The sequence below is a fragment of the Eucalyptus grandis genome, chromosome 5 (genome assembly GCF_016545825.1).
Source record: "Eucalyptus grandis isolate ANBG69807.140 chromosome 5, ASM1654582v1, whole genome shotgun sequence".
In the NCBI taxonomy this organism is placed as follows: Eukaryota; Viridiplantae; Streptophyta; class Magnoliopsida; order Myrtales; family Myrtaceae; genus Eucalyptus; species Eucalyptus grandis.
In genome coordinates this window covers 49899717-49923871 of record NC_052616.1, presented here as the reverse complement: position 1 = coordinate 49923871, position 24155 = coordinate 49899717, and the positions used below count along the sequence as shown (strand labels likewise).

Sequence of the window (24155 nt, the reverse complement as noted above, 5' to 3'; positions counted from 1 at the left end):
AAACATCGCACGCTGATCTTGCCGGCCGTGTCTGACAGGGGTAGAATTATCACCGGAAATTCAGGCGAATATGCGAAAATTAAAAATAATCAAATCAAATAAAAAAGAAAAAAAGGTAGTTACCAAAAACATCATCAACATGAAATATCTTTTACACAGAATTTAGAGAAAAGGATTTAAATATTTTTATTATAAGACAAAATAAATGTTGGATTTCTATTAACAATACTTATATGATTATACATTTTTCTCGCTTGCAATCTTTATGAAAATATTCATCAATGAACAAAATGAATACAATTGTCAAAATAAAAAGTTGAATGCATAATTTACATAACTTAAAGCCATCGCCGACCAAGTTATGCAAAGTTAACTCAGTAATCATAATGAGGATTATCTTGTGACTAATTAAAAATAAATTTTATATTAAAAATTTAAGTATATTAAATTGGTTTGAATAAAAATTTTACCTCGATGCTTTTTTCTTTTGTACAACCTCACTTTTTTTACTATGCTAGCCAACTTTCAAATTTTCCACTTATTTGGTCATTTTTTTAAATCTCATTAAGTTAAGTTAAAATGCATGTGTGGGTTGCTAATTGACTTTTATTATATTTAGAATTAGTGAAAATATTTTCGCAAGTACTTCCCAAAAGAATGGAGATTTATATTTAAGTAGTTATGCAATGTATTAATGGGTTAAATAGGAATTTTCATCTTCTTTATGGTAAAAACAATTATTATTCAATATATGAGAATTTTTTATCATGATTCATTTTCCAAATTCGTTTTGTTGGTTGCCATACCCATTGAATGGGAATCTATGGTCCACAAGGCACCATTATTCTCAGAGAATAACAATGCCGTTCTCTTAGCAAGACCCTAAATTGTGTATGGTGCAACAAAGTAAATAAGAGATTAATAGATATAAAAAATTGCACATAACAATTATAGTGGTTCAACTTAGCTTAGGATAAGCTTACGTCCACTCTTTCAAGTTAACAACATATTAGGTGGATGTTACTAGTGAATCCATCAGGGTTACAATAACCGAGTACTCTTGACTCGAGTAAGGGTCCGTTCATTTCGCGAAAAACAATATTTTCTGGTGTTCGGCTAAAATTTGAAAATATTTCAGAAAATATTTTTCGATGTTCGGTAAGGAAAATATTTTTCACTCACTAGATTAGCGAGCATGAGGTACTAGCCAATAAAGAAGAATATTAGAAACAAAGAAAAGAAAAAGAAAAGGAAAGGAAAGGAAATTAAAAATAATATGAATTAAAAAAGAAAAAGAAAATTTAAAAATAATTAGAATAAAAAAAGAAAAGAAGAAGAAGAAAGGGGAGGAGGAAGTAAGGATTTGTATAGGTGTGGAATAGGAGAGATCAAGTGATGAAAATGTTTTTCATTTTTTAAAAGTGGAAAACATTTTTCTCTACTTTAGAAAACTTTTTTCCTTTGATGGAAAACATTTTTCCTAAGGAATTCATTTTCCGTGAAATGAATCTTTAGAAAATCTGAAAAATGTTTTCTCAAAATTATTTTTCGAAACGAATGAAGTCTAAGTACAATCTAATTTTCTGATCTCACACTCCAACAACAACCTCTAAGTAATTATAAATTAATCTCACAAAGATGAGTATGTAAGGACGAAGCTCTCTTGAACTTCGGAAGTTTCGGACTTCAATTCTCTTGTTTTTTCTTCAACATCACGATCTCCTTTAGTACTTCTCATTTTCAAAGCCGATCATTGGACATAAATTCTGAGGATCATTAATCCAATCAACCCGTTGGACTTGAATGAATCTGGAAGATCTAATCACTCCTAAGATGCTAAGAATAGAATCTCCCTTAATTCTGCGACCCATCTAATAGAGAGTAGGTTTCCATAAGTCAAGGTATTTGCTTGGAAAGTGCATCCTGTCTCAAATTGATTGTTGCAAGAATTATGATCATTCAACAGGAAAAGATTGCGTGATAATCGTTCTTCTTGGACAATTAGTAGGTAGAAAGAAATCTAAGCCAAATTCCTAGCCGTTGTGCTTCATGTAATCCGAGCATATTGCAAAAATTTGAGATCTTCTCATATTGATTGATGATGGAGTGCATTATCTTGATAATCACCATATAATTTATACCATTGTCCTTGATTATCAAGACGTAATCCAATCATGAACATGGAGAACTAGAATCTCTTATAAGTTTCTGAATCTGATGAATATGGTCCAAACATATTTGCTCCAAGAATAACACCTAGAAAGCTTATCATCAGAATCAATACACAAGGAAGGTTACCTGTTGATCAAATCCCGTCTCTTAATGAAATCTATGTCATTAGCGATTGGAACGGTACAGATCTGTACTGTACATAACTTCTTTCCAACTAACTCCTTTCATTGTGAGGTTCGAGTCATTAAGTACTCCACCAATCGCATTCTAAATGATGATGATTCGAGCGAATGAGTACAGGCAGTTAATTTAACCTGGGCACTCAACAGACCAAAAAAAAAAAAAAAACCAGTAGGTCGCATCATATGTCGATCGCTCTGCTATGATTGGAAGCCCTGTACTTGTATCGAAGAGATTCTTACGAGGGTGCTCAAATCTGAACCTATTAACATGGTAATCTATCCGATCTCTATAGAACCCTAGAATGTTGGGTTAGGAGATAAAAATCAGATAAAGCTATTCAATGTGCAAATCCTATTCAGCAACATCAACCCCACAAGTGCACTCAACAAATGACAAGCCACTATCCCCGTCACATGTGCTGTTTCTCATGCCTGTCTGGTTCACTTTTCATGTTCCAGGATGAGGAATCCAAAGGAGAGAATGCTTTCTTTTCCCTCCTAATTCAATCTGTTTCTTTCAAGTGAAGACAGAAGCCGAAGAAGACAAATTATGTTCGCATGCAACAACCGGGAAAGGATAAAATATCGAGATCACGGTTTCTACAAGGCCCAAATACCAGTTGAACATGATTTCCAGTCCTGCCTTTAGGCCATGCGGGGTACTGAATTAGCTTTGCAACTGTGGCACCGAGAGCTCAATCCTCCCGCCAGTTCTTTTTACATTTCTCGTTCAGGCACCAATAGAATGTTGTCATTGGCTCATCAGCAGAACGGATCAGGGCTTGATGGTAGATAGCCTTTCCATGGCCGCAGTGTGGGCATGTCACTGCAAATGGAAAACGAATAAACAACCCCACCACTCCAAACATAATGCACCATGATCAAACAAATATCAATTTATATCAGACAAATAAGAACAAGTGACGACATAGTTATGATTGCGCTTAAGGCCAACTTAAACAGCAACACGACAGCTATACTATGACACCTATAGCTTTTAGAATTATACAATGCCAAGAATCTCGACTCTCAGGTCAACCAAATATGAAGCATAACATCTGATTTCTCTAACAACATCTCTCAAGGTTTAAAAATAAGGTACCTAAATATATCAGGACACCAACTCCAAAGACAATCAGCAAACTAGACAACAGCAGTACGTGCTTTTCTTCATCTCAACAAAGATTAAAACATGAGGTGGCGTGGATGGTAGGGCCTTGAACCTCCCCGGTGGAGGCCAAGGTTCGAATCCCCTACGAAGCAGGGAGGCAGTCTTAGCTACTACATGGTGACTTAAGCGTGACGTCGGGGTGGTGGTTTCCCCGCTGGGGGCGTCGCCGGGGTTTACGGCGACCGCCGCTAGGGCAGTTGGTTCCTCCTGAATCAAAAAAAAAAAAAAAACATGGATTTGCACAGTGGAACCCAGTTTCTCAATGTCTTTTCTTATTGCTATTTTTACTCTTTGGTTGTCCACGTACAATCATTGGCAGTTGGAACACAGGGAGATCGTACAAGGATAACAGACTACAGATTTGTCTTGGTAGCCTTATTGCTTCATCACCACTATCAAAGGAGAGAAAGGCTGCTGCCCTTTCTTTCTTATTTACCTAACTTCTGAGCTGCTTTAAGAAAAAGAACTCTTCATAAGATTCAAGAAAATACTCTCTTCATCAGCCGTGAATCTTTAGTGACCTTATAGGCTTAATTTATCTCCTATCCATTAGCTTATTCAAGCCAAGACAGGTGCAGAAAGAACTCGGGAAATGAAAGGGAAAGAAAGACAGACTGCCATCGGTTTGGGGTCCATTTCTCCTATCTTCTTCCGAGAACGCGGGTTCCATCTTCTTCCTCACCAGATGTTGCTTCCTCTTTATCTTAACCTGCAGAGACTGTGAAGATGCAGATATCAAAGATGAACTGCATATGAGGTAAAGAACTCTATATACTGATAGAACTGAATCGATCAATTACATCAAGTAAGATCTCTTTCTACTTCTCTCAATCTATACAATCAACTGTAGTTCTACTTCAAAGAAAATTAAAGCAATTGAGAGAATTGAGAGAATCATCTGTTCTTCGTATTCCTTCTCGCTACGAGCGGAGCTTTTATATCTTTTTCCGAAAACTCTTTTCACAACAGACTTAACAAGTATATTGTTACAAGATTGAATCATCAAACTAACTATACCGTTATATTGACACTTGTACGGCTCTTGGCGTAGCCGTAGTCAATCTTCTGTTTCGGATTGCCAACTCGGCTTCTTCACGAGATCACCGGCTCGGCTTCGGCTTACTTTGCTCGTTCTTGCTTGACTTGTTTTGCTCGTTTCTTTACTTCCATCGCATTTGTAAACCGTGGTTTTGACTTCTGTTCTTTAACATTCCCCCTCAAATTGGGAATGAGAAGACGACTAATTCCCAATTTGACTCGCATATGATGATGTACTTGTCGTGACAACGGTTTAGTAAAGATATCAGCAAGTTGGCAATGACTTGGAACATATCGTACCTGTAATGAACCTGAGGAAACTTTTTCCCGAACAAAGTGGAAGTCAACTTCAACATGTTTAGTTCTAGCATGTAAGATGGGATTAACAGTGAGCGAGATAGCTGACTTATTGTCACAAAGTATAGATGAATAGGAGGTTTAAGAGAGCAACCAATGTCACGTAGAACAAAAACGATCCAAGTGAGGTAAGTCAGAGTGGAAGCAAGAGCACGATACTCAGCTTCCGTAGAGGATCGACTTATCGTTGGTTGCTTCTTTTGCTGCCCAAGAGATTAAATTGGATCCGAGATATGTGCAGAAACCAGTGGTTGATCTTCTAGTGTCAGCACAGCCAGCCCAGTCTGCATCTGAGTAACCATAGAGATGCATAGTGCTTCTGGAATGGATGAATATTCCAAGATCAACAGTACCTTTTATATATCTTAGTACTCTCTTTAATTTCGAAGGTCTCCAAGAGTAGGCTGCCGCATCTTCCGACATAGTATATTTGTGGCATAGGTAATATCTGGACGAGTTAGTGTGAGGTATTGGAGACCACCGACCAAACTTCGATACTCAATTGGATTAGACAGGAGAATGGGATCAGTAAGCAAACCATTTGGTCTCAATGAAAGTGGAGTAGAGATTGGTTTACAATCTAGCATATGAGCTCGATTCAGAAGATCAATTGCATACTTCGTTTGGCAAAGAAACAGATTGTCAGGAGCACGCTTAACTTCAATGCCAAGGAAATAATGAAGTGCACCTAGATCTTTCATGTGAAACTGAAGACCAAGAGAGTTGATGAGGTTAGAGAGCATTGAAGATGAACTTCCAGTTAAAATGATGTCATCAACATACAACAAGAAGAGAAGAATTGTTTGTTCAAAGATGTAGGATAAACAATGATGGATCGGTGGAGCTACGAAGAAGCCATACTCTAGTAAGAAATTGCTGAACTTTTCAAACCAAGCTCGAGGGGCTTGTCGAAGTCCATAGAGGGATTTCTTGAGAAGACATACATGATAAGGTCTGTGAGTCTTTAAACCCGGGAGGTCATTCCATATAGACTGTTTCACTTAGGGTACCATGTAAGAAAGCATTTTTAACATCAAGTTGATGAATTTCCCATTGTTTCATCATTGCTACAGACAAAACTAGTCGAATTGTAGCATGCTTAATTACAGGACTGAAGGTTTCTGTAAAATCGATACCGCTTCTTGATGAAAACCCTTGGCTACAAGTCGAGCTTTTGAGCCTATCAAGACTGCCATCGAGCAAGTTTTGTCTTAAACACCCATTTACAAGCCCGATGATATTTATTTGATTAGTTCTAGGAACTAACTCCCAAGTGTTATTATGATATAGAGCATTCATTTCATCTTGCATTGCTTGATACCATCCCTTGTCTGCCAAAGCTGATTTTATTGATTTTGGTTCACTAGGAACTTTGTATTCAGCTAGACAAGCATATTTTGGATTTGATTTAACAATTCCATATCTTAGTCTAGTTTGCATAGGATGGATAGAACAAGTACCTTGTGTGTTTCCTGATGTGGAAGTGATTTGAGTTTGCTCTGTATCACTTTGTGGTATTAGAACAGATTCTTGAGTCGAATATTCTTGTTCCTCAGTATTTGCAGCTACAGGAAGCAGTTCAAGATTAGCTGATGCATTATTAGAAACAGTCTGCATCACATTACCAGGTACTATATTCCCTTGTGGTATATCTATTGAATCAATTGTACTGAGTCCACTGTCTTGTACATCAGGAACTATATGAGTTGATCTAGTATTTTGTAAGTGCTCAATAGGCTTGTTGGCTTTTGACTGGTGCTGTTTTGTATTATTGAATCCAGAGACTCCTCTTGTCCATTGGTTGTATAGAGCAGATCCTTGTTGATGCTCAGCTGTGACTAACTGAGTAAAAGGAAAGACTGTCTCATCGAATACTACATGTCTACTGATATAGACATGTCCATTAGTAGGTAAGAGACATCTGTAGCCTTTGTGTCTCTCACTATATCCTTAAAAATGCATATGAGAGATCTTGGATCGAATTTATGTTGTCTATAGGCCCGAGGCAAGGATAAAGTGCGATCCAAAGACTCGTAGATGAGCATAACTGTTTGTTGTTTATACAGTTTATAATGAGGTGAAGTCATGTGTAGCTTTGTTATAGGAAGGATATTGATGATATAGACTGCTGTCATAAAGGCATCTACCCAATATTTCAAAGGTACTCTACCATGATATAACATTGCCATGCCTAATTCAATCACATGTCGATGCTTCCTTTCGAGATTCCATTTTGTTCGGTGTGTAAGGACAGAAATACTGTTTTATGCCACACCTTCGTAAATGATTCGAAGTTTGATATTAGTAAACTCGCCTCCTCCATCACTCAAATATTTTGATCTTGTGATCAAGTTGATTTTCCACCAGCTTTTGAAATATGACAAAAACATCATAAACTTCGATTTCGCCTCATTGGATATATCCAGCTATATATCGAGAAAAGTCATCCACAAAATGACATAGTAACGAAATTGTTGAACAGATCGCACCGGTGCAGTCTCCAAACATCACAATGTATCTTTTCTAGGGAGCACTAGATGTATAGTCTGAAGATGAAAAAGGTAAAGCTGAACTTTTAGCAATTTGACAACTGCTACACATGTTTTGAGCTTTTGAATTGTACTGAATGAGTTGTTGACTTCGTAGAAGCTTCACTGTTTTTAAACTGGTGTGGGCAAGCCTTTGATGCCAGACATCTTCTCCCACTTCTTGTTGAACCTGAGTGAAGTGAACTTCTGTGATTTTAGGGTCCACTTGATATAGCCCCTTGATTTTCCTTCCTAGCTTCACTGTTGTATGATTGTAATTGTCCTTCATATAAACCCCATATTTATAAAAAATAAGAGAACAGGGATAGTCATCTGTTAACTTTGATACATAAATCAGATTCTTTTTTATTTCAGAACTACTAGAACATCTTTTAATGGTAATATGCTTGTTTTTGTATGCGTAATCCATTACCAATATTTGAAATCGACAAAAGGATCCATCTCCAATCATAAAAGTGTCGTACCACTATATGCAGAGTAGTCATGAAGCATACTGTGTTCCGCAAAGCAATGTGAGATGTAGCTCGTGTCTCGGGTACCATTCTCACCGTAAGGTTCTTCAATATGCATGGCTGCTAATGCGGTTGGTATTTCCTCTACTTGATATGAGTTGTCAAAACGATACCAACATCGAAGAGCAGTGTGCCCCGGCCTTTTGCAAATTTGACATTCCAAAGGACCATTACTTATCGGTTTCGAGCTCTGCACATACTTGTTGCTAATTGAGCTTTGTGGTGGATAGGATCTAACACCTTGATACCTTTGAGAAGAATTTATATATGGTCTAAAACCCTGTCCGAGGTTAGACCAGTTGTCCTTAATAACCCGATCTTCTTTGTGTTGTATTCAGATTATTCTCTTGATATTGATGATTCCTTCCCGATCCGAGAAGTTACTCCCATTATTCCTTCTGTTAGTAATTTGTCCTCTGCCATAGTTATGCCCACCTCGAATATTTTCTCTTTGGTTTCTGAAATTTGGCCTTTGCGGACTTATTCCGTCTTTCTTTGTCCATAGTATGCCAGGTTAGTATTGAGCTGATTTACGTAATATGTTTGTAGCCTAGTCTCAAACCTTTCAAGTTGAGAAATAACCTCATCATATTCTGGTTGAGGTTTGATACAAAGTACATGGTTGTTCTAAAGCTTTCATATTCGATCCTAAACCTTCAAGAACTCCAAACATCCCGGTTATGTCATCAACCGGTTTTTCAATAGCATTTAACCGATCACAAATGGACTTGAACTCTCGAAGATATTCGCTCAATGATCTATCTCTTTTCTTGCAAGCTTGTAATTTCCTCTTAATTCGAACTCCTTTGCTACATGATCTCGTGTGAAACGATTTATAAGAGTTTGCCATATCTCGAATGAAGTCTCTAAGCCAATTATCGACTTAGAATATTTTCGATACCGCTCCACTTATCCAGATGAGATTAACCGATCGTCTTTATCCAATCTAGATAATCGTGGATTTATTTTTGTGTTTGCCTTCCCTCAATCTCGCTTGTATCGTTTGCCGGAGAAGATGTTTCACCATTAATGAACCCGATTAAATCTTGACTCTTTAGAAACCTATGAAATTGAGCTTGCCATAGTAGAAAATTCTCCTCTCGTCGCCTTGATTGTAACAAAATTTGCTATATTCACATGAATCGGAAATGAATACTTCGCACTCGGTTGTCATTTCGTATACCGAGATACTTTGAAGATATGACAGAACAAGTAGGTGAGCTTTGAGTATCTAAAATCAAACCTTTGAATATCGATTCTTCTGAACAAGCTTGATCATGCAGCCTCTGTACAAGCTTCCTGTACAAGCTTTCAGCAATGGAGAAAGAAGATCACGAACTACCAGGAAGAATGCTCTGATACCATGTGAAGATGCAGATATCAAAGATGAATTGCATATGAGGTAAAGAACTCTATATACTGATAGAACTGAATCGATCAATTACATCAAGTAAGATCTCTTTCTACTTCTCTCAATCTATACAATCAACTGTAGTTCTACTTCAAAGAAAATGAAAGCAATTGAGAGAATTGAGAGAATCATCTGTTCTTCGTATTCCTTCTGCTACAGTAGCGGAGCTTTTATATCTTTTTCCAGAAAACTCTTTTCACAACAGACTTAACAGTATATTGTTACAAGATTGAATCATCAAACTAACTATACGGTTATATTGACACTTGTACGGCTCTTGGCGTAGCTGTAGTCAATCTTCTGTTTCTGGATTGCCAACTCAGCTTCTTCACGGATCACCAGCTCAGCTTCAGCTTACTTTGCTCTGTTCTTGCTTCAGCTTGTTTTGCTCTGTTTCTTTACTTCCATCAGTATTTGTAAACTGTGGTTTTGACTTCTGTTCTTTAACAGAGACGACCAAAGCCGTGGTCGTAGAAAAGTCATGCCAAAGATGCGTTCAAGGGCCAAGCAACAACAGGAACAAAGCAAATTCCTACCTTGCTCTCGATATTACAAACATAGGGACAGGTTGGGCAGAAAAATCTGGCTGGCCGGTCCTTATGAGGCAATTCGTACTGCAACAAGTTTCCACAAGTCGGGCAAAACCCATTTGCTATCCCCTCTGCGTAATGCACTTCACCTTAAGAACAGTGGAGGATTAAAAAAAAAAAAAAAAACTGAGTCCTGCATCGACGTGCGCCAAGGTCACACAACAATGAAATTAACACATCCCCCTTCAAAGTTCAGGGAAGAACTTCTAATTCAAGACAGCGAAGCCCTGTTGGAACGGCAAATCTGCAACTGATTGCCGGTCTAGTATTCACCGAAATACGAAGAGCATTGTATGTAATACTAACTCGATCATAAGCAGAAAAAAAAATCATCAAAATATGAGTAAATGGGAATGCAATCAAGTTTCTGCAGCCACTCAACCTGCACTTTGAAGATTAAAACAAGACATCTACGGGCGATGTACAAACGAGCTTGGCTTCTATCAAATGCGCAAATTCTTCAGTATACATACAACATCAATCCTACACATCACACACATCACCACCACTGCAAGCTCATGCCATCTAACATCAATCAAGCTTCAAAATTCTTTTGCTTCAATCGACATCCCACGTCTAACGAGCAGGGAAAATATAGATGGTCGCCGGAGAACGGAGACATCAACGGAGCAACCCCGGTGATATGAATCGAAATTGAAATAGAGAAGCCGTCGAAGCCGCTCGATTCGGCTTTACATGTGGACGGCGGCGGCAGCAGTGTTCCGGAGCTCCTTGCACTGTCGAGCCAGAGATGACGATGCCGTGGCGTCTCTGTACGGCGCAACGGATTCAATCCGTGTGAAGGAGGAATACAAAGATACGCAGCTTCATGCATGTATGACGACGGCAAAGCAGTTGCCGTTAGCTGCGACGGAGCGATGCCGGAGATCACGGCGCCGCCGCCGCAGATGGTGGTGAGTGAAGGAGAGGCTTGGGGGCTCCTCTCAATGGCTGGTGGTTTTCCTGTAAATGTGTTTTATATTATATGGCAAAAGATAGTGTCAACGACAGTTACTAGAGGCCACAAAAACCGGGAGCGGCAAATTTAACAGGAGCAAGAGAAAGATTAGACTCAACTGAAAGGAAATGGATCCAGTGGGGACAGGAGTGCCGTTGAAGCTGGAGGGAAGGCGTGAAAGGTTGACGCTGCTGGACGAGACCTGCGAAAAAAAGAGAGGTTGAAGTTGGTGAGTCGAATGGGACGAGCCACCTCCCAAGAAGAAGAAGCAGCAGTCGCCGTCGCCGTTCTTGAGGAGGGAGAGAATGAGACTGATGAGCAGAGGAGATGAGGAGGACGAGAGAGAGAGAGAGTAGAGAGGAGATACGGCTCTGCACTTTTGATTTTGTTTTTTATTCTCGGATGAAGGTTCATATTTTTTTATTATTTTAAATTCTCGTTCAAAATTGATTCCGACAACAAAAAGTCAAATCAGATAGGTATGATGATTTCCCGACAGTAATCTGCTGTCAGCCAAGATGCCTACAGGCCCCACTGACACCCTTTTGAATTTTCTCCTCCACTGGATCCACGGGCGCGAATCCTAGAAGGCGACGCTATCTCATACTTTCACACTTTCCTCAAAAGCCATCGATTGATCCACTGTAGTTCTCACTTTGGATGATGATGTTCTTCTGATTCTTTGCCCGTTAACATGTCTGTCAGGTATTTTAAAACATGATATTCGCTGCGCATTTAAAGCGCTCGAACTAGTTCATCATCCATGTTATCTCTCTTAAAGCAGCCCACCTTGGGCAAAGGCAAAAAAAGTAAAATGAAGATTCAAGAAGCCTGCCACATATAGTGAGAATAGAGGTAAGTGATTCTAGTGGAAACAATGAGTGGATAGAAAATCCGACAGAATGTAAGTCGTGCCCGTGAACCTCTACTTACTTGCACTGTTTGATGAAGCGGGGACCGTCCGCCTGATCTAACGGGCGTAAAATTTATTAACAGGATGTGGGCATTTTCGAAATTCACTATTTTGGGATAACATCGTGCGGGAATCAAGGAGCTTACTTTGTCATGTTAAGCAATTTCCCCTTATGTCGCTTCAATTTGACTTCGGGCCCCGAAAGTGAAAAGCACTTTATAAAAAGACGTGTTTGTTTAAAAAAGGTCTGTCAAGCACTGTCGACACTCCAGCGCGACGACTCGGAATCAGTCAATAAAAAGGTAAGAAAACAGAGTTTAAACTTCATTTTCAAATAATCAGTAGTTTTAATTAACTCTTTTAGAGTTTCAATTAAATTTCAGAATAATACTTTGAAAACTCCAAACTGGTATACTTATAATAAATTTACCCAAAATTATTTTTTTGACCATAAAAACCCTAAACTGTTATAGGTGACAAATTTACTCCGACCGATTTAAAAAAAAAAACATAAACCTGATACATTTATAATAAATTTACCCAAAACTAATTTATTCGATTGCAAAAAACTCTAAAATGGTAAATTTGTGATAAATATACCTTATGCTAAATTGGATTAATATTACAAAAAAAAAATCACAAAAATTATAAACTGTAACAAACAGAGCGTAAAATCCTAAATTGGTATACCGGTCAACTGTCACGTGTCATTTAACTTAATAATTTGAGAATAAAATTTAACGAAAATTAACAGAAGGTAAATTTGTCACAAGTGTATCAGTTTTAGGTAAATTTGTCAAATATATACCAGTTTGGAGTTTTTCGTGATAAAAAAATAATTTGAGGTAAATTTGTTACAAATGTATTAGTTTGAGGTTTTTCAAGGTATTAACTTAATTTATATCATCAACATAAATTACTATAATAGCAAATTCGATTTCTAATTTCTTAATAAACACACATGGGCATATAGGATCATGTAGTTGAGTTAATTTAACAGCAATATCTAAACTATATAATATGTCTACGACCGAAAAAAAAAAAAAAAAAACAAAACAAAATCTTAAAGCAAAGGTTGCTGCTGGATGTTCTGTCCTTGTCCATGTAAGCTGGTGCCCATCCGTTTCGCTCTTAAAGCTTTGTATCAGAAGGCAAAAATAAATTCACAAGACAGAGCCATAGGGTTTTATATATTTTCAGTTTGTTCGGCTAAGTAACACCAGATCAATCAAATTCTTAGTATTTGTTGCAGTGAGCGAGGTGATTCCTCAGTTGTGGAAAAAGTTCTCCTGTTATATCACTCATATAGACCTCGCCGAGTCATGAGTCATAATAATTGAGAGGATTTTTCGTATTAGCGCCTTTATTACTTGTAGAAATAGAAAATGAATGGGAGAATTACCAAAAAGTCATAAAACCTATTGCAATTGTGCCAACGGTTCTAAACTTTTTTTTTGGCCAATTTAGTCCTAAACCTTTTTATAAATGTGTCAATTCAGGCTTTCGCCAAAATTGGCCGACGGAAGTGACGTGGACGCCGTGGCAGGAGACAAATGGCGAACCAATTTTAAATAATTTATTTCCGATTTTTTTTTTTTCGAATTTTTTTTTTTTTTGATTTTTACCTCCTTCCTTCCTCCTGCGGTCGGTCGGCGCCGGCGTAGAGGCGAGGGCCGCGAGGTTGACCTCGCCGCCACCGGGCGAGCGAGCCTCGCCCGGCCATGGCGAGGTCGAGCCTTGCCTTGGCCGGGCGACGGCGGCCTCGCCGTCGTTGGGCGAGGCTTGCCTTTGCCGGTGGCGGGGGCGAGCCTCGCCGTGGTGGCGAGGTCAGCCTCGCCGACCCTCGCCTCTGGCCGGCATCGCCCGGCCAGAGGAAGAAGAAGGAGGTAAAAATAAAATAAAAATTCGAAAAAAAAAATTCGAAAAAAAATTAAAAAAAAAAAAATTAAAAATTATTAAAAAATTGGTTCGCCACCGGCTGTCTCGGCCAGGCCAATTTTGGCCAAGGACTGAATTGGCACATTTATAAAAGGTTTAGGACTAAATTGAAAAAAAAAAGTTTATGAGCAATTGGAACAATTGCAATAGGTTTAGGACTTCTTTGGTAATTCTCCCGAAAATGAAGCAATGGTCATATCTTCTTTTGCTAGTCGGTTCACAAAATTGAATGCGAGTAGTAATTGTGATAAAGCCAATGGCTTAGTTGTTGGGGAAAGGTCGAATCATCGTGATAGACGCAAAGTAATAGCAAAAGGCGTTCGAAGTCTAGATCAGTCAAAACTCAAGTGTCGGTTGTCTCACGTGAAATCATTTATACTTAACAGTACGGTAAACTTGTGTTGTACACCAAATTTGCACATAAATTAGCCATGTCTTCCTTGAACACTTGAACCAAGCCCATGGGTTTCATTTTCGACCATATGATCCGCTATCAATTTGCTTATAATACAAATTTATAGGGAGTAATGATCGCTCGTAGTTAACCTAGAAGACAGGTGCATTAATATGTATGTAACTTATTCATTGCTTCTCCCGCTCTATTCCCCATTATAATGACACACCACCGCAAAATGCATCTTAATCGCTCTTCTATTTCATGTGAGTTCGGCGATAGTCTCACCAAAGAATTCGTTCAAATTAATTACTTCAAGAGAACTCTCAAGTCTGCTCCATAATACATATACTCTTTAGAAGATATCGTGACTGACCTTGACACGTCTCAGGGCATATAACTTATGTTCATAGCCGGTGTTTACTGCTAACTATTTGTCATATTTCAGATTACTATCGTTTCACCTGCAAGCAAAACCATTTCATTAAAACACTTCCACAGGCTCTCTCTCTCTCACTCAAACACCCACAGATCTAGAAGGGCGCATAGACTCTTTAATCATACGAGCAAGAGAGAGATAATGGAGGGTTGAGACGTTTGAATAAGACGAAGAAAAAAGTCGCCCTTTTCTGGTTTTGCCAAACGCGACGGCTAGGGAAGCGAGGCCGTCGGATCATCCTGATCCGCGACGGCATCGTTTTGATTTCTTCGTTGTCGTTCTTGTCGCTCGTGCGTTCGGGTCAACCTATCGTCGTCTTCCTTGTCGCTTGTGCGTTAATTATAGTAATGAGCTTCTTAAGTACAGGGAGTATGGATGTGCGATCTGCACGTCGTATGAGAAAGTGCTCCTACGATCCAGAAATCAATCTCCGAGAATTATGTGGGGGCGTATTCTCCGAATTTTCCAGCCGGAGTTGGTAGCTCCCTTTCCGTTCAGATTGGACAGGTTCGATATAACTCATCCCTAGTGATTTACAGCAAAAATTAGTGATAAAGCGTGATAATATTTACAATTTAATTGACGCAATTTAAAAATTTAGGACTAACTTGATATGAATGTAATAAATTTATGATTTTTTTGATAATTTCCTATCTAAATATTATCATTGCAAGCAGTAATGGGAGCATGAGGTAATCACGAATTCACGATGATAGTTTTTGGTAAAATTATTGCATCAAATTTGAAACACAAAGTCTAAAGTGGTTATAGGAAAAGATAGGTCAAATGGAACGATGAAATATTCAATGGCATGTGTGCGTATAGCCATCCATGTTCATGTTCATGTGTGTATTTATGTGAGTGATTCCTAGAAAGATTCTGACGTATGTATGTCGTGTGCTGTGCACACATTGAATGCCGAAAAGAATCAAATTAGCATCTGATCAGTTTATTCAATACTTGATGTAGACATGCGCTTATACGTAGCGGGGGTATGGTATCCGATGACTTTTTAATACTCATTTTCCAAGATTTTGTCGAGCGGAAACTTCGTTGGCTAGAAAAACACGCGGACTGGCGGGATCCAAGTCAACAGCCACTCCAAATGTCTTTCTTTATTATTTTTGGTCAGAAGCCACTCCAAATGTCAAGATGCGGTGTCCTTATGAAAAGATCCCAATACAATACACAGTGCTCGTTTCTATTTTTGGTTGAGTGGGGGCCCTCCTGATGTGACGGTCGTCGTGGACAAGATAGAATCCATGCACTGTTTTGGCGTAATTTTCAATAAGCAGGACAAGCTTTGCACGCAATGCTTCGGTATTTATAGGCACCTCCCTCGTGCAGTTATGCTCGTCAATTTCCAAAGCGAATCATTCCCCGCTCAGAATCGTCCAAACCAGTCTCCGGCGAGAAATCCCCCCCGGCCCAAAGCAGCACGATATGGTGTGGAAGTACGCGAAGTACAATCCTCAGAACAACTGCTGGGAGTGCCGCGAGTGCAAGAAACCTTTTGACAGTCCGCATGCTGTCAATGCGCACCAGCACGTCCATATTAGACAGAGGAAGGAGATTCACAAGAATTTGGACCTGAACAAAGCTCCAGTGGATGATGGGAATGGGAATGAAGAGGGTGCTTAAGTGGAGGGCGGGAACCCCTCCAGCCATGAAGGAAGCGACTTCTACATTTCCATATGGTGAATAATAAATGTCGTGTCTTATGTTGTTCTTGTTGAGTCTTTGTGTGTGAACTTGCTTTTCATGGCTTTCTAAATTATATAAATGAGAGTCTTTGTATTCCCAATATAATGATTTGTGGAATCGGTCAATAATGAGTCTTTGTGTGGAGTCGGTCAATAATCATTTATGGTGTTGCTAGCGCCATAGGATGCACTCTATATTGAGAGTCTTTGTACGCTCTTTTCGATATGTTATGTGTCGATGTTCTAGATATACTTTCAGCGAATTTTGTGAAGCAATGAATATCACTCGTATTTTCGACCCAAAAAAAAAAAGAATGGAATATTGTGTTGGTCAAGAAAAATGGAGATGATTGTTCTGATTAAAAGTGTTGGCCTTGATATCTTGGATGTGAGAGTTGGGATCTTATGTTTTTGTGGGAGCATGGATTTTCCTTCGATAGTTACGTGATGAAAATCATTCCCTCTCTCTCTCTCTCAAATTTGTACGATCAAAACCTTCGACACATCTCTCGTTAATTTCATATTAATCCGCTTGCTTTGTTTGACTACTCATATGATTAAGTAATATGAAAATGTATGAACCGAACATTAGAAGTGAATGCATCACGAAATTGGAACAAGTGCTGTATTCCCTCTAACCTAAATCTCATTTTTTTTCCTTCTCTTCGATATTTTCTACTTCGTGCTCTTTGGATACGACATCTGTCATTCTTCATGTCCATTAAAATATAAATACACAAACCATTATTGACCGATTCCACAAGACTTGACTAAAAGAAGGCTTTAACAATAGTATTTAGGACACTCCCTTGAGAAGGACCACGTGTTCAATTTTCTCCAGACGTGTGAATGTAACGCGGTTTCCTCATTTCCGATATCGTGAGAGATGATGACTTGCCTAAACTGTTTATCAGACCCAGCAGCCTTGAGAAACCATCGCATGAAAACATATGGAGCAGGCAGTGACGTGTCGAACTGCAACGAGTTAAGCATCAAACTTTCGTGGAAAAAATCTGGCCCCCATCTTGTCAATTTTCTAGGATTGTTAAATTTCCTTAATTTGAAAAGGAAGAATTTCAGTTACAGTTGATACTAGAATCAAGTCTCCGACAAAAGGAAATCGAGACTTCCTCATACGTGCATGCCAATAGCATGGCCCACTGACCTCACCAACTGGAGTTTCATTCTCACTAGAGACTGTTGAGCTAAGAATCTGTCTATGAAATTGACTGTGAGGAACAAATTGTCGTGCCTGATGTTGAATTTGTCATGCACCTGTTCCAGATTTTGATCAAATGCAAAACTTGTCAGTATAGGAGCTACCCCCGGAGCAATGCCGACGCCGAGCTTCCGGTAAAGCTCCGCGAGCGCGCGGACGGCATTGAGCGTCGCGGCGCCCGAGCCGATGTGCTGGCCATCGGGATCGGGCACGGCAGTGGCGGCAGCGATCCGGCCCATGCGCTTGGCCCGGCCGAGCTGCCACTCGTAGAGCCGGGCCTGCTCGGGGCTGGCGGCGGTCATCACGACGGCGTCCCAGGTCGGGACCCTGGCCGGGTGCCTGACGGAGAGCCGCGGGTGGTACCACGACTTCCGGAGCACGGCGGCCAGATCGGCCTTCCGCCGGCGCCGGCCGTTGCGCGCCGCCTTCCCTTGCTTCGCCGGCTCCATTTCCGTGCGCCGGCAGGGGAATTTTCTCGAGAAAGCGCGTGGGAAAATCGCCGAGAATTCCGCCGAGTTGCTGATCACTCGAGAGTAAAGCATGGAGGAGGAGGTGGTCAATAATGGAGACGTCAGGACACGTCAGCAACGGTCGGGACGAAACGTGTGCGGCGAGGATTGGGTGGGGCCCAAGTTACCGCCAGATCCAACGGTTGTGCTGGTGGCAAGTGCCGGCTAAAACATCGCACGCTGATCTTGCCAGCCGCGTCCCGACAGGGTTAGAATTATCACCTGAAAAGGCGAATATGCGAATATGCGAAAATTTAAAAATAATCGATTTTAATAATGTAAAAGACTGAGGAAATGAGAACGGGACGGCGCCGTCGCTCCTAAACCGTGCTGCCTCCGCCACAAGTTTTCTCGAGGAAACCGAATTCCTTCAGAGAAGTGTGGTCCATTGGATTCACATTTGGTGGGTCCCACCACGTGGAATTCAGTAAATAAACGATAAATCAAATAAAAAATAAATAGAAAAAAGGTAGTTATTAGAAATATGATCAACATGAAATATCTTTTCACAGAATTTAGAGAGAATGGTTTTAATATTTTTTTTTATAAGACAAAATAAATGTTGGATTTCTATTAACAACACCTCTATGATTAAACATTTTTCACACTCGCAATTTTATATGAAAATATTTATCAATGAGCAAAATGAATACAATTATTAAAATAAAGAGTTGAATGCCTAATTTACATAACTTAAAGCCATTGTGGACCAAGTTATGCAAAGTTAACTCAATAATCAAAATGAGGATCATCTTGTGACTAACTAAAAATGAATTTTATATTAAAAATTTAAGTGTAATGATCAATGTTTTTTTTTTTTTTTTTTTACCGTGCTAGCCAACTTTCAAATTTTCCACTTATTTGGTAATCTTTTTAAATCTCATTAAATTAAGTTAAAATGCATGTGTGGGTTGCTAATTGACTTCTATTGTATTTATAATTGGTGAAAGTATTTTCGCAAGTACTTCGCAAAAGAATGGAATTTTATATTTAAGTAGTTATGCAATGTATTAATGGGTTAAGTAGGAATTTTCATCTTCTTTATGGAAAAAATAATAATTATTCAATATATGAGAATTTTCTATCATAATTTATTTTCCAAATTTGTTTTGTTGGTTGCCATACCCATTGAATGGGAATCTGTAGTCCACAAGGCACCATTATTCTAAGAGAATAACAGTGCCGTTCTCTTAGCAAGACCCTAAATTGTGTATGGTGCAGCAAAGTAAATAAGAGCTTGATTGATAGAGAAAATTGCACATAACAACTATAGTGGTTCAACTTAGCTTAGATAGGCCTATGTCCACCCTTCCAAGTTAATAGCCCATTAGTTGGATTTCACTAGTAAATCTATCAGGGTTTTCTATCAGGGTTTACAACAATTGAGTACTCTTGCCTCGAGTAAGTACAATCGAATCTTTTGATCTCACACTCCAACAATAACCTCTAAGTAATTATAAATCCCGTATGGAAAGCTTATTGTCAGGATCAATACACACACAAGGAAGGTTACCTGTCGATCAAATCCCGTCTCTTAACGAAATTTATGTCATTAACGATTGGGACGGTACATATCTGTAATGTACATAACTTCCTGCTAGCTGACTCCTTTCATTGTGAGGTTCGAGTCATTGAGTACTCCACTAATCGCAACGGATTTCTCCTCTCCAAATGATGATAATTCGAGAGAATGTGTACAGGCAGTTATTTAAGCTGGCTACTCAACATACCCAAAAAGAGAAAAGGGTACTCCATGAGGTTGCATCATACGTCGATCACTCTGCTTTGGTTGGAAGCTCTATACTTGTATCGAAGAGATTATTATGAGGGTACTCAAATCCAAACCTATTAACATAGATAATCTATTCGATCTCTATAAAGCCCTAGAGTGTTGGGTAAGGATAGAAAATCAGATATGGTTAACTTCTCTTGCCAACATCAAGCTATTCAATGGTGAACTCCTATTTAGCAACATCAACCCCACTAGTGCAGTCAACAAATAACAAGCCACTATCCCCGTCATATGTGATGTTTCTCGTGTCTGTCTAGTTCACTTTTCATGTTCCAGGATGAGGAATCCACCACAGAGAATGACAGATGCCGAAGGAGCGCATGCAACATCCGGGAAAGGAAAAAACATCGAAATCATGGTTTCTACAAGGCCCAAGTACCAGTCGAACATGATTTCCAGTCCTGCCTTTTAGGCCACACGGGGTACTGAATCCGCTTTGTGACTGGCGCAGAGAGATCAATCTTCCCGCCAGTTCTTGCCACATTTCTCGTTCAGGCACCAATAGAATGTTTTGTCATCGGCTCATCAGCAGAACGGATCTGGGCTTGATGGTAGATAGCCTTTCTAAATGATGACGACTCGAGAGAATGTGTACAGGCAGTTATTTAACCTGGGCACTCAACAGACCAAAAAGAAAAAAGAAAAACCGGTACTCAATGAGGTCGCATCATATATCGATCGCTCTGCTATGATTGGAAGCCCTGTACTTGTATCGAAGAGATTATTACGAGGGTACTCCAATCTGAACCTATTAACATGGTAATCTATCCAATCTCTATAAAACCCTAGAATGTTGGGTTACCAGAAAAAAATCAGATAAAGCTTATTCAATGTGGAAATCCTATTCAGCAACATCAACCCAAGTGCACTCAACAAATGACAATCCACTATCCCCGTCGCATGTGCTGTTTCTCATGCCTGTCTGGTTCACTTTTCATGTTCCAGGAGGAGGAATCCACCGGAGAGAATGCTTTCTTTTCCCTCCTAATTCAATCTGTTTCTTTCAAGTGAAGACAGACACCGAAGAAGACAAATTATGTTCGCCATGCAACATCTGGGAAAGGATAAAACATTGAGATCACGGTTTCTACAAGGCCCAAATACCAGTTGAACATGATTTCCAGTTCTGCCTTTAGGCCACGCGGGGTACTGAATTGGCTTTGCGACTGTGGCACCGAGAGCTCAATCCTCCCGCCAGTTCTTTTTACATTTCTCGTTCAGGCACCAATAGAATGTTGTCATCGGCTCATCAGCAGAACGGATCTGGGCTTGATGGTAGATAGCCTTTCCATGGCCACAGTGTGGGCATGTCACTGCAAATGGAAAACGAATCAACAACCCCACCACTCCAAACATAATGCACCATGATCAAACAAATATCAATGTATATCAGACAAATAAGAACAAGTGACGACGTAGTTATGATTGCGCTTAAGGCCAACTTAAACAGCAACACGACAGCTATACTATGATACCTATAGCTTTTAGAATTATACAATGCCAAAAATCTCAACTCTCAGGTCAACCAAATATGAAGCATAACATCTGATAACTTTAACAACATCTCTCAAGGTATAGAAATAAAGTACCTGAATATATCAGGACACCAACTCCAAAACAATCGGCAAACTAGACAACAGCAGTATGTGCTTTTCTTCATCTCAACAAAGATGAAAACATGGATTTGCACAGTTGAACCCAGTTTCTCAATGTTGTTTTCTTATTGCTATTTTTATTCTTTGGTTGTGGCACGTACAACCATTGGCAGTTAGAACACAGGGAGATCCTACAAGGATAACACATACTATAGATTTGTCTTTGTAGTTTTATTGCTTCATCACCACTATCAAAAGAGAGAGACTGCCGCCCTTGCTTTCTTATTTACTTAACTTTTGAGCTGCTTTAAGAAAAATAACTTTTCATAAGATTACAAGAAAACACTCTTCATCAGCTATGAATCTTTAGTGATTTATAGGCCTAATTTATTTCCTATCCATTAGCTTATTCAAGCCAAGGAAGGTGCAGAAAGAACTCAGGAAATAAAAGGGAAAGAAAGACAGACCGCCATCAGTTTGGGGTCCATTTCTCCTATCTTCTTCCGAGAACACGGGGTCCATCTTCTTCCTAACCAGATGTTGCTTCCTCTTTATCTTAACCTGCAAACAGACGACCAAAGCCATGGTCATAAAAAAAATTCATGCCAAAGATATGTCCAAGGGCCGAGCAACAACAGGAACAAAGCAAATTCCTACCTTGGTCTCGATATTACAGACATAGGGACAAGTTGGGCAGAAAAATCTGGCTGGCCGCTCCCTATGAGGCAACTCGTACTGCAACAAGTTTCCACAAGTCGGGCAAAACTCCATTTGCTATCCCCTCTGCATAATGCACTTAGTCGTAAGGACAGTGGAGGAAACAAGAAAGAAAAACCAAGTCCCGCATCAATGCGCACTAAGGTCAATACTAAAACATAGCACGGCAATGAAATTAACACATTCCTCTTCAAAGTTCAGGGAAGAACTTCTAATTCAACCCAGCAAATAAAACTAGAAAAAGGGATGGTGAAGCCCGGTTAGAACAGCAAATCCGGGACTGATTGTCGGTCTAGTATTCACTGAAATACGAAGAGAATTGTATGTAATACTAACTCGATCGTAAGCAGGAAAAAAAAACCATCAAAATATGAGTAAATGGGAATGCAATCAAGTTTCTGCAGCTACTCAACCTGCACTTTGAAGATTGAAACAAGACATCTACAAGGCGATGTACAAACGAGCTCGGCTTCTAACAAATGCGCAAATTCCTCGGTATACATACAACATCAATCCTACACATCACACACATCCATTCCATCGCAAGTTCATGCCCTCCAACATAAATCAAGATCGAAAATTCTTCTGCTTCAATCGACACCCACGTCTAACGAGCAGAAAAAAACCAGATGGTCGCCGGAGAACAGAGACATCAACGGAGCAATCCCGGCGACATGAACCCAAATCGAAATAGAGAAGCCGCCGAAGCCCCTGGATTCGGCTTTACCTGTGGATGGCGGCGGCGGTGTTCCGGAGCTCCTCGCGCTGTCGAGCCGGAGACGACGGTGCCGCGGCCTCTGTACGGTGGAACAGAATCAATCCGTGCGAAGGAGGAATACAAAGATACGCGACTTCATGCACGTATGGCGGCGGCAGAGCAGTCGCCGTTACCTGCGACGGAGCGATGCCGGAGATCGCGGCGGCGCCGCCGGAGACGGTGGTGAGTGAAGGAGCGGCTTGGGGGCAACATTCAGTACTTCAATGGCTGGTGGGTTTTCCTGTAAATTAGTTTTATATCATATGATTTTCTCGCACTTTTTTTTCGGCAAGACTAATTTATTTTTACTAAAAGATTAATGAAAACTAATTTATGAAAATTATATACTAGATGATATTCCAAGTTCTTATTAATTTTGGTTTTTTTATTATTTTTAAAATGATGATTATTTGTAATAAGAAAGTTAAGTTAGATTATTATGGATCAACTGATTATTCTGAAAAATTAAGCTGAAGCTTAATTACGAAAGATTAAGCTTTTCATAATTGAACCTTTTAAATATTATTAGAACAGGCACCAATCAATAAAGAAGAAAATTAATTCTTTTATGTTCAATATCCTCATTATTCTTTTACATAAAATAGCATTAATTAAATTCTATTATGTCAAAGTGAACAGAATAAAATTCCTCTAAAGTGTTTTTGTTAGATTGTAAATCAACAAAGTTTGATGCCTTACTAAAATATTAACCTTTTCTAAATTTAAAAAAAAAGTGCATTTATTTTTAGTATTAAAATCCTCCCATTTATGCTAATTTTTCATAATCTATTTGATACAAAAACTAGAATGATTAATGTATAGTTGGAGTTAATAACAATTAAAATGAATGAAATTGTAATTGTATTCAACCGATATACTCAAATAAAAAGAGATTGTTGCATCGATAACAAAAAAAAATGAATCAAGACAAAGTTGATGAACTAATTTGGGTAAAAAAAGTCACTATATTCAATAATTTTTTTTTTGAGGTTTGACACTATTTTCAATCATTTAATTCTTTGTTTTGTAGACTACTCTTTAACAGTCTAATTTTCTTTTTTACTTTGACAAAATGAACTCATTTAATAGGAAAAAGGACTGCTATGAAAAAGTGGTTTTTGCATATTAAAAAAAAACAAGGGCATTATCTTTATAATTGAAAAAATATAAAAAAATGAATATAATATTGTTTCGCCAAAAATGGGATTTCACCCGGGAAGTGAAATATTCTTTACCAAA

At 39.1% G+C, this 24155-nt stretch overlaps 1 protein-coding gene across 3 annotated transcripts; it reads right to left on the bottom strand.

Annotated features, from left to right (window-relative positions):
* Nucleotides 1-2680: 2680 nt before the first annotated feature.
* On the bottom strand, nucleotides 2681-23143 carry LOC104445348 (DNA-directed RNA polymerase III subunit RPC10). Of its 3 annotated transcripts, none has more exons than XM_039314120.1 (4): nucleotides 23051-23143; nucleotides 22100-22225; nucleotides 21910-22003; nucleotides 2681-3180 (listed from the first exon to the last, which is right to left on the bottom strand). In XM_039314120.1, the coding sequence occupies exons 2-4, from the start codon at nucleotides 22211-22213 to the stop codon at nucleotides 3050-3052; spliced, it is 339 nt and encodes a 112-aa protein (XP_039170054.1). In that variant the 5' UTR covers nucleotides 22214-22225; nucleotides 23051-23143; the 3' UTR covers nucleotides 2681-3049. The 3 variants fall into 3 exon arrangements, with proteins under 3 accessions (XP_039170054.1, XP_039170053.1, XP_010057536.1); XM_039314119.1 differs by lacking the exon at nucleotides 23051-23143 and adding an exon at nucleotides 22887-22963; XM_010059234.3 differs by lacking the exons at nucleotides 2681-3180; nucleotides 23051-23143 and adding exons at nucleotides 20520-21160; nucleotides 22887-22963.
* Between the last annotated feature and the right edge of the window lie 1012 nt (nucleotides 23144-24155).